General features: G+C 38.6%; 2 protein-coding genes and 2 long non-coding RNA genes across 6 annotated transcripts; 2 read left to right on the top strand and 2 right to left on the bottom strand.

Annotated features, from left to right (window-relative positions):
• Positions 1–2,159: 2,159 nt before the first annotated feature.
• Positions 2,160–3,398, bottom strand: LOC119123419. Its single transcript, XR_005098053.1, has 3 exons — positions 3,377–3,398; positions 2,448–2,466; positions 2,160–2,346 (listed from the first exon to the last, which is right to left on the bottom strand). It is a non-coding gene; the product is annotated as an uncharacterized LOC119123419 (long non-coding RNA).
• A 191-nt stretch (positions 3,399–3,589) lies between these two features.
• Positions 3,590–4,547, top strand: LOC119127727 (small integral membrane protein 26-like). The gene is made up of 2 exons (XM_037259812.1): positions 3,590–3,817; positions 4,022–4,547. The coding sequence occupies exons 1-2, from the start codon at positions 3,694–3,696 to the stop codon at positions 4,198–4,200; spliced, it is 303 nt and encodes a 100-aa protein (XP_037115707.1). The 5' UTR covers positions 3,590–3,693; the 3' UTR covers positions 4,201–4,547.
• A 977-nt stretch (positions 4,548–5,524) lies between these two features.
• Positions 5,525–15,845, bottom strand: LOC119122546. Its single transcript, XR_005097909.1, has 3 exons — positions 15,833–15,845; positions 12,131–12,136; positions 5,525–5,676 (listed from the first exon to the last, which is right to left on the bottom strand). It is a non-coding gene; the product is annotated as an uncharacterized LOC119122546 (long non-coding RNA).
• On the top strand, positions 7,116–15,283 carry dtd1 (D-aminoacyl-tRNA deacylase 1). 3 transcript variants are annotated; one of them, XM_037250845.1, is made up of 6 exons: positions 7,116–7,272; positions 7,616–7,706; positions 8,265–8,500; positions 10,989–11,086; positions 12,303–12,467; positions 14,518–15,283. In XM_037250845.1, exons 1-5 carry the CDS (start codon positions 7,230–7,232, stop codon positions 12,456–12,458), a joined length of 624 nt encoding a protein of 207 aa, XP_037106740.1. In that variant the 5' UTR covers positions 7,116–7,229; the 3' UTR covers positions 12,459–12,467; positions 14,518–15,283. The 3 variants fall into 3 exon arrangements, with proteins under 3 accessions (XP_037106740.1, XP_037106749.1, XP_037106732.1); XM_037250854.1 differs by lacking the exon at positions 14,518–15,283 and having other exon boundaries at positions 12,315–12,932; XM_037250837.1 differs by lacking the exon at positions 14,518–15,283 and having other exon boundaries at positions 12,303–12,932.
• Positions 15,846–16,639: the final 794 nt, after the last annotated feature.

Genomic DNA, 16,639 nt, shown 5'->3' with positions numbered 1-16,639 from the left:
ATAAAGATCTATTCTATTCTATAGAGGCTTTGCAGCTGACGTCATCAGCCACGCCCATTAGCTTGGCGGCCATCTTGCCGGTCACCAGTTCAGTGCCGGTCAACGACTCACACACGCTTTCTTGTTACATCTGCTGCTATTTGAGCTTGAAAATGCCGGAAACCTGCTGTGCTGTTGGATGTAGCAATAGACGAGGCGATAAACCAAATCTTAGCTTCTATAGATTTCCGGCAAACATCAAAAAACGCGATAAATGGATCGCGGCGATTCGTTGTGAACGATGGAAACCTACGATTTACACAAGGATATGCAATGAGCACTTCATATCAGGTATGTAAACAAACTATTCACCCCTGAAATGCCATTACGAAACAAATTGAACTGGGTATATCCCCTTCAACAACGTGCTTAATTATTTATGGTAGTCATTATGAATAATGTGATTGTTTAATTGTTTCAGGTGCAAAAAGCGAAGATCCACTATCCCCAGGCTATGTGCCAAGTATATTTGAGCATACCCAGTCACCTCACAAACGAAAACTCAAATGTTCAATGAAGATCTTTGAGAGAAGACAAAATCTCAAGCAGCGCAAGAGAGACCGCGAGAGGGCATTGGCAGCAGCAGCAGCACTTGTCAATATTTCCCAGTCTGTCCCTTGTGAAAATGATCAACTACCCGCTGGTGAAGATGTGGTGCACGCTGAGATTCGAAAAGAAGGCATGGTGACTACTGGCACACAGACGGATATCACTGGGGAAGCAATGGATTCCCTCACTGCAGAGTGTAAAAATCTGCGTGCAGAACTTGATGAACTGAAGGACAGTTTGAAACGCTGTACATGGAATGAAGAATCTTTCAAGGGTAATGATGACAAAGTAACGTTTTTGACTGGTCTGCCATCATACATGATTATGATGACAATGTTTAATTTTATTGCACCTCATCTTAGTCAAAATATGAAGTTGAGTCCTTTTAGTCAATTTCTTGTGACATTACTCAGACTGAGGCTGAATCTGTGCCTTCAGTACTTGGCTTACACATATGATGTTTCCACTGCTAGTATTTCCAGGAGTTTCAGAAATGTAATCCATGTCATGCATAGTATACTGGTTCCAACCCTAGTGGTTTGGCCTGAGCGTGAGCAGCTTAGACTGAGTTTACCAATGTCCTTTCGTTCTAAATTCAGCAAGTGTGCATGCGTCATTGATTGTTTCGAGATATTCATCGAGCGGCCGAGTGATCTGAAAGCCAGGGCCCAAACTTATTCAAACTACAAGTCTCACAATACAATGAAATATCTGATTGGCATTACTCCACAAGGTACCATATCGTTTATCTCCAAGGGCTGGGGTGGTTGTGCCAGTGACAAGTTTGTTGTCGAACAAAGCGATTTTCTGACCCATCTACTGCCAGGCAATCTGATCTTGGCTGACAGGGGATTCGATGTCGGTGATTCTATTGGTTTGCACCAGACCAACCTCAAGATACCCGCTTTTACTAAAGGTAAAAAACAGCTTAATCCACTAGATGTTGAGGGCACCAGAGGATTAGCTGCTGTCCGTATCCATGTAGAGAGAGTTATTGGACTCGCAAGACAAAAGTATACCATGATGGAAAATATCATACCCATCTCTTTATTGTTATCTGATGACAGTGGTTTCACTACATTAGATAAAATTGTACAAGTGTCATGCGCACTTACAAATTTATCCGACCCAATTGTACCATTTGAGTAATGATGTTGCATCCATATTTTTTCTGTAATAAATACCAGGAAAGAATCTTACAGAAACAACTTTTTCTGTTTTACTTCCAACTTCTTACAGTTAGGGCAAAACCATCGTTGTGGGACTCGTTTTATGCCAAGACATTTCATGTGGAATGCTTTGATGCTGCAGTTCTCGGATTTACAAACCAACATATCCTCAGTGGGAGGGGACAATGCTCAAAATTGCTGGTCTTCCACCGCATTCAGACAAAGCCTTGTAAAAGGCAGCTTTCTGCTCTTCAGTTGGTGGAGGAACATTCAGCAGTTTTCTCGCAGCACTTTCCTCAGGAGTTGACTTTCGTTTCTGGGCTGGACGGGCAAAATTGATATTGCATCCTTCAGCATATTCTATGTGCGATGCTGATGGTTTCAGCCACTGACAATGTAGTGATGTGCATGAAGTGGCCGTCTTCATACGTATTAATGTCTCCAGGGCGAACAGGGATGCTGCTGAATGTGAACATGTTTCACCCAATCCAGCCATGCAGGTACAGTGGCAGCACAGGATCTGACCATCTTTCGCTATTGCTACCCAAGGTCTGAGGGGAGGATCATTCATCCGTTGAGAGTGTTTTACCTGAAACAGATAATATGACATACCTTATATTATTATCAGTCCCTAATTTGGATATAATATACAAGGCTAGACCTCTTACTGTCCATTTATGCATATTTTACCTGGCATTTGGTAAATTTTCTCATGAATCATTCATTAAATTAGCTTGAAAATTTAAACCTGGTTCATTTTGAGCAAGAGACCAAAAGGAATTATCAAGCATGAATTCTAAAAAGTATTTTTGTAGAAATTGTTGCATAAGCTCTATACTGAATAGTTGGAAATTATGTAATGTTTTATTGTAGGAATTAATTTCTCAGATTTCAATATGAAGCTCCTGGAAACAGTTTTTTACAAAGCAATTTTTGATATTGTTTGGTCACATCCTCAAACTGAACACAATAAATTTTCAGGCTAATCTTTTATTACAAAAAGCCTCCTGTTCAAAAATGCTTAATTAAAAAACTGTTTCACTAAGTCTATTGTAGTTTTTTGAAATTATGTAATGCAAAGAAAAATTGGAAAATTTCAATATGAAGTTTGTAAAACAGTTTTTTTAAATTAAAAGCATTTTTGAACAAGAGGCCTTTTGTAATAAAAAAAAGCTTAACAATGTGAGTTTTCATTAGAATCACTTCAGTAGTTTTTTCACAATCACACTGTTACTGCCACGCGGATTTGTAAACAGACAGTAGGCGTGTGCCCTCCTCTCCTGGCTCTTCTGTGTGTGCTTTTTCCTTACCTTGGTCATGAGAAGAAATCGATTCTTGTTTGGAATCTGCCATATCAGCCCATCATGCACAAAACCTGCTGTAAAATACTTGTAGGCATCCAGACTCTTGTATGCCTTAAGGTCCTTTCCAGTGTACGGAGATGGTGAATCGACGAGGTAATTATAAATATCTGGATATGAGAGATCAGGCAGGTCGGCTGTTGCAAAATGCTCAGGTGATTTTAGCATGCTTCTCGGTAAAAGGTACGGATCCGTTGTGCCAACAAGGTTCAACTTCTCTCGGTAACGTTTCTTGGATTCTTCATCCAAATGCCCAACTTCATTGGATAGCAAATCAGCCATAATTCGGATGAAATCGGTGAAAATGTAGCGCAGAAATCAAACTGAATCTGTACGAACACGTAGGAACGAGCTGACCGGTTGACCGGCAAGATGGCGGCATAACACAAAATCACGTGATAAAATCACGTGACTGCAAAGCCTCTATTCTAAAACGATACGCTTCGCCGTCACGTGACTGCAGTGCAGATGGCTGTGTTTACTTCCGGTTTACACTGTCATGGCGGCACCCGACTCTAGGTCAAGCTAGCAGAACACATTTTCTCTTTCAAAACTCAACTCTTTCGAGTGCAAAAATGATGTTGAAAGATGTTAAAAAGTGGAACCGAATTGTGTCTACAGTTTACGCCTTCGGTGTGTGGACTATGATCGGCTCCGTTGGATATTTGTATTACACGGGTCGATTCATAAACAGCGCAGGTAAGTCAATGTGTTCAGGATTCGATGAGGCGAGTCGATCAATATAGCTTTACGTTTTGTTTATGTATTTGTCCCCACGTGTAGCTTAAAATAAAAATTTCTATGAGTTAAAGTGGGAGCCCTCAAAGTTTGCTGGGGTCATTTTCAGTGAAGGCATTCTGTCTATTTCCCACTGAGTAAATTCCTCTCCTTTTGCCCCATCAGACTCGACTCAAAATGAAAAGGAAAAAAAAGAACTGCCGAAGAATCTAAATGAAATTGAATTCCAGACTGCTCACAACAAAACTATCATCATCTACAAAAACGACTTTGTACCATACACGACAAGGATCTACAATTTCTTTCAGTCATTCACTGGTGGTCCTGGAACTGGAAACAATTGAATTTCAAATGAACACTGTGGACTTGTGTGCATGAAATACTTGATTCATGATACAGTGTGAATTACTGTAAAACATTTGTGTGACGATGAAACAAATTATGGTATGTCCTATACAACTACAAGAAAGCTAACATCTACTTTTGGGTTGTCATGTCATCTGCTAAATGTTATAGAATATTTTTGTCCACAACTTTATTCATGAAGAATTTGTGAAATTAATTTGATGTCAAATACAGTGCTGTACATTCATTGATTGTTGTCATAAAAAAAGGAAACTTTTCAACCAGTCATTGGTGTGAAATGATTATTTATACTGACAATAAAAGTAAATAAATTAGGTGGTCAATGTTTGTGTAATATTCCCTGCCATAATTTTCTCCCACCAGATAGTCCATGTCATTTTTGTGCCATGCCTGCCATTGTTCCTGTGCCCTACAATGCGGTGAGTGCTGTGTGAAACAAGTGTGTAAATACATTAACGGCCACCTGATCAAGCCGCACGTCAAGTTCATAATCAAACAATGCAGCTCAGCTTTTGACGAGCAGAAGTCACAGCTATAAGAATAAGTCTTTATGTTTACACAAGCTGTTTTTTAATGCGTTTTGTTACACTTACATTGGTTTTACTCTGAAACTGATCATGTGAAACTCAATTTGAGTATTTGATAGTAGAACAACTTGTACTACCTACATTTTAATTTACTAATTTTATTTGGTTGCATGTAATAAAATGATCTTGATCCAGATCCAGATTTTTATGTAGACTATTTGGATCATGATGCTTTTATGTATTTTGTACTAATTCAAGATTCAATAGTTTTTATTCACCATGTTTGAGCGTGCCAAACAAGGAATTTGACTTCGGTACACCACAGCCTCTGTTCAACATTTAGGTGACTAACAACACTCAGGACATGTGAAAAATGACAAATATTCTCAAACATCCCCTGATCTTAAACTCCCAGGAGGGCAAGGAAAAACTCAAAACTCCAGCTAGGGGAAATGAGAAACCTTGAGAAGAGACCACAGATGGGAGGGTCCCTCTTCCAGGATGACCAGGCCGCAATGGATGCAGCGAGGACACATAGTACAAACAGTGCTTGAAGAAATAAAATTGAGTGAATTTAACAAAACCCTATTTCCAGTGCAATTAAAACCCCATTATGCCAAAAGTATCATAAATACCTCGTTACGTATAGAACTCCATATTTCACGAGTAAAATACCCCCCCTCAACAATTTGGTCAAATACATGTCATGCATTGCACGGATAATACTGCTTCTCAATTATTTCCTGTGATGCCCCCCCTAGGAAGAAGAAAACATTTTGCGCCCCCCCCCCCCCCCCCCCCCCATGTTATTAACATTAAAGGAAAAACAAAAAATAAATAAAAAAGAAAGATCAACTTACAATAAAGAATAACTTTATTAATAACAGTGTTTTTTAGTCTGTAACTGAACAGATTCAAAGTGCATCACTTTGCCTGAAATTAAAAAATAGATTCAAATTATTCAAACTATAAACATTCTTGACCAACTGCCATTTTATGCTGAAAAAAAATACAATAAAATAATAAACATACATAATATTAAATTAAATAACAGCAATAAATAATATTAAATTCAAAGTAATCAGCAACATTAACTCAGGGGAACAATACATAAAACATTTTAACCTACAAAACAAAAAATGAATAAAACAATTTGTGCAGTTTTTTTAATCAAAATGAGGCAACATGACGGAGACCATATCCAGGGCTGCAGGTAGTATCAGCTCTTCTGCAATGGTGGTTTTTTGTTTGTTGCACTGAGCAATTTGGTACGCTGCTTTATATGATGCCTACAGTGCTTGCTGATTGGGGTGCAATGACTTTATAAGTGCTGCCTTAATTTATTTGGCTTCATACTGTCCGCTGCCAACATTGTAAGGCACAGTAAACACACCGGTCTTTCCTCGTCTCCCATCGTAGTCACACTGAAGCCGAGCGCTACGTACGCTTCGTCATATTTCCTTGTCTTAGCTTTCGTGTAACTCGCAATTCTCTTATCTCTGTCTCTCTCCGCCGTTCTTTTCAACCCTGTTCGATATTTTTCCATGGTGTCCCACTGCACTTTTTATTGCCTGCTCTGTGCTGTGTGTGCGTCTGATGCGTGCGCTCTACACTGTAGAGCAGGGGTCTCAAACTCCAGTCCTCGGGGGCCGCATTTTATAATAAAATACTTGAGCAAAATGATGGAAACGCATTGTATACATTTGACAAAGAAATGTGCCAATTCTGGGCATGTTCTTACACATGGTTGAAATACAAATGCCCAACAGACGAGAATTTTAGAAGATTACGGGTCTGCCACCATGCAAAATAAAAAGTTGTTAACCACAAAATTCTTATAATAATGAAACGTCTATACTTTCATTTCATTTCCGCTTTGGGCGGAGTTCTCATTGCAGTTCTATAATCTACAATTTCTTAAATTCAACCTAAATTTGCTTATGTTGCTGTGTTATTTTAAGTATATTATTTGGACTTGAAATAAAATTGTCAGTTAAGATTATTCTGCTTGTTTCAAGATATTACTTGATTATCTTATTTGATGCTATAGTCTTGTCACTGAGCATTAACAACGGAAACAGCAAAATAAATAAATAAAACACACACACGCACGCACACACACGCGCACACACACACACACACACACACACACACACACCAATAGAAATTCAGGGAAACTATGCTTCTCAGCATTTCTTGAATTGGCACAACGGAAAACATTTCACGGCAAACCACTAAGCATAATAATTCACACAAAAAAAGTGAATACACAGGTTGACTATATCTGTGATCCAGGGAAAGGCCATTTTCTTGTTTTTCTTGTTACTACTGGGTGACACTCACTGCTGTAATGTAACGTGACGTGAGTGAAAGTGAAATTCCGGAAGAAACTGCTAGAGGGCGACAACGTTTCTTCGACTTTCCCCTGTGTATGTTTATGTACTAGATGTGTCAAGGTGCTAAAAAACATCATCGAAACAATGAAAGCGATCATCCAAAGAGTTACCAGGGCGTCTGTGACAGGTGAACAGTTCCCTTGATTTGAAACACTGCTTTCATTTAGTGTTTTGAATGTGTCGGGGTCAGTTTGTCTTGAATACAGGTTAAGCTAGTAGTAGCTTGGTTAGCATTGGAACGACTTCGCAATACTGCACTTAAAGTACTCCACCGATCGTTTTTACATCTTCAAGTTAGTGGCGCATGTGACCTTCGGTGGTGGTGGACACCAAATGATAACACCCCTGCCTAAGTAATGTATCATTTGGAAGCTGAAAGATGAGCTGAATTTCTGCTATCCTTTCATTCTTGCTCTGAGGAACACTTGACCCACTCATCAACTTTTTTTCTCCTCGTTTTTTTTCTGCAGTGGGAGACGATCAGATCAGCTCAATAGGACGTGGCTTGTGTGTGTTGCTCGGTATATCTGTGGAGGACACCCACACAGATGCTGAGTACATGTAAGTGCAGGAGGGTCCGTGAGTTAAAACTCTTCTCACAGTTTTACATACCTGGCTTTGATATGAATGTGTTTTTTAAATAACAGTCATCTCTTATTAAGTGAGCAATTTTAATACGTTGTAACGTTGAGGGAAAACTCAGTAATATTACATAATATCAAATTGCATCATGTTCTCACGTGTCCCCCATTCGATCCCATTAGGTGCCTGGTCTGGCCAAGGGTATATATAAAAACAGATATCTCTTATTTGACAGTTTTATGCAAGAAAAGTGACCATTTTCCAAATATTAAAGGGAAATATGGCATAAAATGTGAAAAATTAATCAAAATAATTTATTGGGAAAAACCAAGAGATAATAAAAAATGAATGAAAAATCAATTAATTGAATGTTGAAATCAAGAGGTAGTAATATGATTTACACGGACGGCTTGAATGGTCAGTCCAGTGGTGTCCTTTTAAATTAGGTCGATATACTGTACTTGTATTGTTTTCTTGGTTCTGTTGTGGCTGGCACCCATTTCATTCATGTTTCTACATTTCTGTTCTTGCCTGCAGTACACGTAAAATCCTGAACCTGCGTCTGTTTGAAGATGAGGATGGTCGGGCATGGAGCAAAAGTGTTATGGACTGGGACTATGAGGTGCTGTGCGTGAGCCAATTTACACTCCAGTGCATATTGAAGGGTAACAAGCCGGACTTCCACTTGGCTATGCCCGCGGAACTGGCCCAACCTTTCTATGCCAGCATCCTGGAGAACTTGAGGAGTGCCTACAAGCCTGAGCTGGTTAAAGGTGGGTCAAATAATGACACCTCCATTTGGTATGCTTTGGTGCATAAGCTTTGCCTTGATAGTGTTAACCACTTGCCAATTACAAATAAGCTGGTTAAAGGTGTCTCACCTTCATACAGTATGTTATGATGTACAGTACTTTTCCATTACATCCTACATGGTACAAGGTCATTTATGCCTGAAAAGAAAGAACCGCTGGGCATTTACAAATGCACTCAGAACACTCAAACCTCTGGAGGACCAAAAGTGCCAAAATTAAATGAATAAATACATCATGAAATGCTTCGTCAAATAAAAATACCATTCATTAATTAAATAAAATATTCATTAATTAAATATGGTAAATGCCCTTAATTAAATATTCATAAATTAATTAAATATTGAATTAAATAAATCAAGCAAATAAATAAATGCACAATGAAATAATTAAATAGATGCCTCAGTCATTATATGTTTCATTTATTAATTAAATATGGAACAAAACCAATCAATGTGTTATGAAAGGTCTCACTAATTGTTAGATTATAATTATACATACATACATACACACACATATTTATAATTTATGTATTTCATTATAATTTTCGTGGTCTGGAGTTGCATTCATTTATATATGAGATATATAAAACATGTCAAAATGTAGTTTTATAGAATCTAAAATCCATCAGGTTCTTCAGGTTTGATCATTAAATTTTTAATTTTCTCATTTAGTTGAAGTCTTATGTGCACAGGGGGATTTTACTTCATAATGACTTTTATTTCATTTCTGTAGTAAAAAAAATATATAAAGGAGTTCAATTTCTACACCTGTGAGTTTCCAAGTGGGAAAGCGTAATACGTTTGATTACTAACCTACAGCCTATGATCCATTTGAGATTGTACGGTGATATCACCTGAATACTAGTGTGAACGGAATGGGTAAAAACAATGTGAAAAGGGTAGCAGCTCAAAGCAACTTTTTTTTTTATCGGGGAAAGAAAAGAACTATAAACTTTCCATTTTTGGAACCATAAATTTAGTTCATGAAATTTCAATTAGGAACTATGAACTGAACAAGTTCATTTTATAATTTGGGAACTGAACATTAAACTAGTTTGTGTAGAAAATGAACGTTTAAATACTGTTCCAAACATGTTCAATCAATGCTGTTCCAATTTCAAAAATATAATCGTGAAAATAATCAGGATTTCAATATTGATGATTATGATTTTTAGCCATAATCAAGCAGCCCTAACGAAAGATGATTTCATCTCATTGAAACACTTTGGGTTTCAAGTTTCAAGTGGGATTACATTAAAATCAAATGTAAAATCAACTGTTACTCAAATCAAGTTTACGCTGTCACGGACAATGTCAGGAGTCCGAGCATTCTCTTCCAAAGCCACGTGGAGCTTTTTGTGACGTCGAGGTCGGATGCGTGCGGATACTGCAGACCCATAGCATTCATATGTGATTTATTATCTGCATACAAAAGAAGCATAGCTAACATGTGAAAATCTGAATTGTAATGTTCACAGTGCATGAAAAAAAGTCAGCTATGGGCAAAAGAAAATCTGAATTGAGCTGCAGTGTGAAACTAGCCATAGTTATAAATGTACCAAATTGTACATCTTTATGACATCCAAAAATACTATCTTCTCTGATATCTTGAAGTATGAACTCGCTGAAAGCTGTAAAGTTTGGACCCCACTTCCAAAGTGTCACTGAAAAATATAATGTTATGTTTACACAGACCAGGCTCATCATTTGTGAGATCACGAGCCATCAGTGCACCACAATAGACTTCATATCATCCAGCATCATACTGTATGGTTGCCTTTTATTTAGGTTTTGTGCGTTCGTGCATGATTTTGTGCGTGTGTGAGTGTTTCCCACACTATTCTGAAAGGATGAGGGTAAAAATGGAGGTGCCTTTTTAAGCCATTCCTTTTTTGTGAATGTAATATTTTCTTAAAATTAATCAAATGACGATTGATAACTGATGGCTTTAAAGATAAAGCCAGAATTTGTAGTACACATCCTCACTACTTTGGTGCTGTGGTATTCTTTTTTAATTTAACTGCAGATTTTTAACTGCCTGCAGTTAGGATGGCTACAGTCACAGTATTGAAGGCTCTGCTGAGTGATGCTGCTTCTTTTTCCGTTTTGAATGATACCGGTACTATGGTGGAATATGGACCAAATCTGGAGATGCATGGAGTCTACTTGTGTTCCCACACTGCTGCTGTAACATCTGATGGCAGTGGGCATAAAGAAACGTTTTTTTTGTTTTACATTCATTCATTCACTCATTCATCTTCTGAACTGCTTATCCTTATGAGGGCTGGAGCCTATCCCATACAAGATAACCAAAATAAATTCTGACTAATATCAAAATAAGTAACATTAAAAATGTGTTATGATTTTTCTCTTATGAAAATTCCTATAAACTAAATATTTTCTTAATGTTGGTGTCACCTACACGCTTACATATTTTCCTTGTGTTTTAGATGGAAAATTTGGGGCCTCCATGAAATTACACATTCAAAATGATGGTCCAGTTACTATTGAGCTGACGTCACCTCCTGTTTCTTCAGACCCCCGTCAGGTACTGAATGTTTAAAAATACACATTTACTGTTTTTATAGGTTCAAAAACCTGACCGAGGTGCACTTGCTTGCTTGAAGACAAGAAAAACAATCAGATGCCATGCTCACCACTTTTTCTTATCCCGGTGTAAACCACTAGGTGGTGATGGATACATGATTATTATTATTTTTTTGCAGCCTTTCTTAATACTCTTGTTAATAAGCAACAATCACCCTGCCCTAAATGCCAAGCATCAATTGTAGCTGTGCTGTGAAATTGCACTTCACCGTATTTTGCCCATTGCATGCATCTTTGAATTGCTCCCTTTTTGCATGACGTCACAGCAGGAATACTCTGGAAAACATCCTGGAGTGGTAAAACTATTGCATTATATTTTCAAGTGTTGGTTTTCATAGACATATATCACTCTTATCATCGTACATCCAAGGTTATGCTGTTCTTCATTTATTTCAGTAACTTTGAAAGAATTCCCCGTGTTTACATAACGGACTTTGGCTACCCTCCCTTTAGTGGGCTCGGCTTGCTGGCCTAAAAGAAGGGATGTTAAACAGTCCACAGAATTTTAATCTTGTCTGTTGGAATGTTTAGCTCTGGGCAATGAGGAACTGAAGCCAAAGCTGAACATTAGGGATAAAGGGCCAGCCAATAGGCTAAGTTTGGCACAGAGAGACAAATGACCAACATAGTTTGGGCCTTTCTCTCCTAGAATCTGGGATTTAGTGCACAGCAGGGTTAAGCAGCCATCTGACCAGGGTGCTGATTTTTTTTTTTTAAGCACACTTAGCCCCGGGTCCATAGGAGAGAAATGTTTCTCTCCACTTGAATGTTGTATTTGCACGCGTGCAGGGTCTGACATTAAGGCGCTTTCAGTTTTGAATGCTGTGCCAAGTTGTAGTGGTCCTGTCAGTATGGGTACTGGCCCCATATATTCATATGATGTGCTCAGTTTCAATATCATATTTTATAATTGTACAAATTAAAAATTAATGCTTCAAGGAATAAATCAATTACACTGAGACACAACAGTGCTCTCTGTCACAACAATGTGCTTCATTATTGTGATCTTTCCACAACCATGAATAGCGCAGGAAAAAAAGCAGATTAGATTAGATTAGATTTTGATTGCTCATACGTCTTTTGAAAAGCATAGAGGAAACCTTAAAGGTGAATTAACTAAGAACCTTTTTTTTTTTTTTTTTTTTTTTCCCCCGCAGTTGTCCAAGCAGGAGAAGCAGCAGCAAAGGAAAGAAAAGACACGCTCAAAGGGACCTTCTGAATCAAGTAGGGAGAAGAGTGCACTTCGTTCCCGACAGGACAATAATGCGAGTAGTGGGGCAGATGGTGACGTGTCTTCAGAAAGAGACCCCTAGATCTCCTGAGTGAGTGTGGTAGGCAAATACACAACATATCAGCGGATAATTTTTGTAAAACCCAAAAAAGGATTTTTTTTTTTTATTCTTATTATTTTCGTTTTTATCAATCCTGTTATAAACATGGCAGTATACACATTTTCATTGATAGTCTGCAAAATCACAGTAAAATGGAATATAGAGTTTCCATCAATCTCGTGTATGGAGCCAATATTGGAGCAAAATTATTTACAAATGCGTATCTCAATGCACATATATGTAAAAAGAATCCTTGTTGGTAACCACAGTCACAAATGTGTAACATAAATCTACAAACATGCGACTAAAGTCACACGTGTAACATGAATTTGCAAATGCATACATTGATTTGAATGCAAGTGAGTGGCCTGTAAACACTGACACCCTTGATTTGCTGTACTCTCAAATGTGACTTTTACTACAGTCTTGCCATACATGTACAAATGCGTGAGACTATTTGCAAATGCGTATCTGCAGATTTTTGGGGTGGCTCCGTATGTACACATTCAGACCACAAGGAAACTGTAATATTCACAATTTGTCTGCAGTCTTCTTCATCCGGCCATCGACTATTTTCATATCGTGTGTTTTCGGAGACAAGGAACATGGACGTGTATGTTTTCGGAGACAAGGAACATGGATGACCCATTGTCAAGTACCAAGAATTGCCACGCCTAGTTGCTGTTTGTTAGTGGATTGTCATCCACCCTAATACATCTCCTTTTTGAGGGTGCTCCATATGCTGTCAATAGGGTTGAAGTCATAGGATTATGCTGGCCAGTTGTGTTGAGGAAATATTCTGTCAGGTGAATTTGTTCTATTAAAGGCTTTATGAAGTACATTTAATATGTTTAAGTGCTGAGAATGTGTGCAAAGACTAAAAACAATTTAGTTCCAAGTCGCACCAGTGTACAAGTCGCATTTTTGGTGGGACAAAATCCAACACCAAGAACAGACATGAACAGGCAACAACAGGCTAAACGATACGGTATGCTAACGTTACATAAACACAAACGAGAAACTGAAAACGTGTCTGACGTAACATTAACAGTTATTAAAATAACTATAACATAAATAACACGTTTATCAAACCATCCGTGTCACTCCAAATCATTAAATCCATCGAAATCTTCGTCCTTTGTGTAAACAACGCCGCTGCTGACCCCGGAAGTGCATGCGGCGCTGACGTAGGACACGTCGTCAGTTGCGGTTCCAGTTATTCCACAGGCCAAAATAACTATATATAAACTATATATCAAATAACTATAACAGAAATAACAATTGTATCGAACCATCCGTGTCACTCCAAATCATTAAATCCATTGAAATCTTCGTCCTCTGTGTCAATCTCTGTCCTCTGTGTTATAATGAACTCCGCTGACTCCGTAAGTCAGTGAATGAATTCAGACTCATTGTCAGTTGTGATTCCAATTATTCCACTGGCCTAGTGTGACCTCATGTGGTTTAAAGTGGAAATAACATGTGAAGTGATCAACTATACTAGTAAGTAAGTAATGTGTTGATGATCAAGTAATAATGTGTGAATTATTTCACATATTGTTGCTCCTGATTATAAGACGCCCCCCGGCCAAACTATGAAAAAAAACTGCGATTTATAGTCCGGAAAATACGGTACTTTGGAATGCTTTCTTGGTGCCCTCTTTGCATTTGATAAAGCACAAAGCAGGCACATCTGAAATGTTTGTGTAATTCCTATCAGCTGGTAATGATCTCTGTCTTGGGCTGGAACTTTAGTCGACAGCTGTACAATTTCTCAATTTTAAGTTAGGATGCCAAAAGATAACTAAAAGAAGATTTGGGTGTGTGCTCGTGCTCTAGCTTATAACTTTAGATATTCACACGTTATTTTGACATGGTAGATTGATTTTTGTTTTATTGATTTTTTAATTATTTTTTTTAAACTGCACTGACATGCATTTCTATACATCCTTGCTAGTAGAGGATGCTTGTGCTAGGAAATAAACTGTTTACTTTTGTGTTTTTGTTTTTCAATTTCAATCTTTTGTGTTCACTCATACAGATGATAAAACAACAACAAATTCAGTTTCCTCAGGAAGGACTTGATTTTCCAGTCCAAAACTTATCAGGAGTGTTTGGAAGTCAGCAGTCATCCCATCCGCCAGTGTATGCAAGTGTCCTCCATAATCAAACCAACAAAACCTGAAAGACTTGTTGCAAACAATGACCTTGATCCACTTATGTTGGCGCAATTTCTTTGGATTTTCCCACTTTATTTATTTTTCATCTTTCTTTGTTTCTGTTTTATAGCATATTCTGTGTCTACAAAACCATGCACTGATTTGAAACAAATTTAGAATGTGACTCTATTGTGAAATTCGTTCATACTTCATAGCTACAGATTAGTAGCATTGACAAATTTCCTGATAGCAATTCTACCAGTGTGTCAGTGCACCATTTTTCTGAAAATGGTGGTCAAAATCATTAGCAGCTTGTGGAAACCAGGTCAGTAACAGTTCATCCCTCAAAGAAAAAGAGGGCATAATGTGTATTTATGCAATAAGACTTTTAATAAAATATTATTGATAGGTAATGTATGGGCTTCGTCATTATGTCAATATGTTTGAATTGGTTTAGATATCATAGCATCAAATCAGGGAATGATCTTGTAGACAGCTTGTAGTTCAATTTAAAGTGCTTGAAACATTGAACATAAATACCATAGTTAATGTACGAGGATTTCCAAATGTCTTGTGTCTCATTGTCATGAATAAATGGAAGTGTTTCTTTGAATTTTTATTTTGCCTGAATAAAGTTACTAAATTTCCCATTGGGATGCAATATCTCACTGTTATTACAAGGAAAGACAATTTAGAGTTTTGGTATTTTAACAAGAAAAATTTAGTTGATACATGATTTTGCATTTGCGGGCCGCATAAAATAATGGCGGGTTGGAGCTTCCATCCATCCATTCATTTTCTCTACCGCTTGACCCCATATATATATACACACACGCATATGCATTAGATCCAGATGGAGATACCAAGAAATAAAATGTGCAGTGTTGATCTCTTTTCTCATAATTGACTGGCTGTAAATCCAAAAGACTTAGACTTAGAGACTTAGACAGAACTTTATTGTCATTTTGTCAACACTAGGTGTGTACAAAACGAAATTTCGTTGCATACGGCTTTCAGCAATGTAGAGGTATTTCGGCTGGTTAAAAAAAGTGACATTCTATATAAAAATATGAAATAAGATAATTATAAAGTACAAAGTGCAGCAGTGATAAAGTATGTGAACAGTGCAGGAGACAAAAACAGTATTTACAAGTGTGCAGAGGAATGCTACGTTTGAATGTTCAGCAGTCTGACGACAGCAGGGAAAAAACTATTGCAGAACCTGGTGGACCTGCAGCGGATGCTGCGAAACCTCTTCCCAGAGGGCAGCAGGGAGAACAGTCCATGGTGGGGGTGTGATGGGTCACTGATAATATTTCGGGCTCGGGACACGCAGCGCTGGGATGACAAGTCCTGAATGGAGGGAAGAGGAGCCCCGATGATCCTCTCTGCTGTCCTCACCACTCTCCTCAGGTTCTTCCAATCGGAGGCGCTGCAACCTCCACACCACACCGAGAGACAGCTTGTCAGAATGCTCTCTATGGTGCTTCGGTAGAACGTCCTCATGATGGGTGGGGGCAGGTGGGCTCTCCTCATCCTCCGCAGGAAGTACAAGCGCTTCTGTGCCCTCTTGACCAGTGTTGTGGTGTTCACAGTCCAGGTGAGGTCGTCTGTGATGTGGACTCCCAGGAATTTAGTGCTGCTGACCACCTCCACAGCTGAGCTGTTGATGATCAGTGGAGCGTGGTGAGGCTGGTTCTTCCTGAAGTCGACGATGATCTCCTTCGTCTTCTCCACATTCAGGATCAGGCTATTTTCTCTGCACCAGCCCACCAACTGCTCCACCTCCTCTCTGTAGTCCAGGTCGTTGTTGTCCCTGATGAGGCCCACCACCGTTGTGTCGTCTGCAAACTTCACGATGTGATTGGTGGTGAACCTGGGGGCGCAGTCGTGTGTCATCAGGGTGAACAGCAGGGGGCTCAGGACGCAGCCCTGAGGGGAGCCTGTGCTGAGGGTGATGACATCGGAGGTGTTCTGTCCGACCCGGACTGACTGAGGTCTGTT

This window comes from Syngnathus acus, chromosome 1, assembly GCF_901709675.1.
Source record: "Syngnathus acus chromosome 1, fSynAcu1.2, whole genome shotgun sequence".
Lineage (NCBI taxonomy): Eukaryota > Metazoa > Chordata > Actinopteri > Syngnathiformes > Syngnathidae > Syngnathus > Syngnathus acus.
This window is presented reverse-complemented; position numbering and strand designations above follow the sequence as displayed.

Excerpts from the sequence above, each read along its gene's own strand:
- dtd1 (XM_037250845.1), top strand. The coding sequence starts at position 7,230 with ATGAAAGCGATCATCCAAAGAGTTACCAGGGCGTCTGTGACAG. Across the intron at positions 8,501-10,988 it reads CAAGCCTGAGCTGGTTAAAG|ATGGAAAATTTGGGGCCTCC; the intron begins GTGGGTCAAATA and ends CTTGTGTTTTAG. Across the intron at positions 11,087-12,302 it reads TTTCTTCAGACCCCCGTCAG|TTGTCCAAGCAGGAGAAGCA; the intron begins GTACTGAATGTT and ends TTTCCCCCGCAG.
- LOC119127727 (XM_037259812.1), top strand. The coding sequence starts at position 3,694 with ATGATGTTGAAAGATGTTAAAAAGTGGAACCGAATTGTGTCTACAGTT. Across the intron at positions 3,818-4,021 it reads TCGATTCATAAACAGCGCAG|ACTCGACTCAAAATGAAAAG; the intron begins GTAAGTCAATGT and ends TTGCCCCATCAG.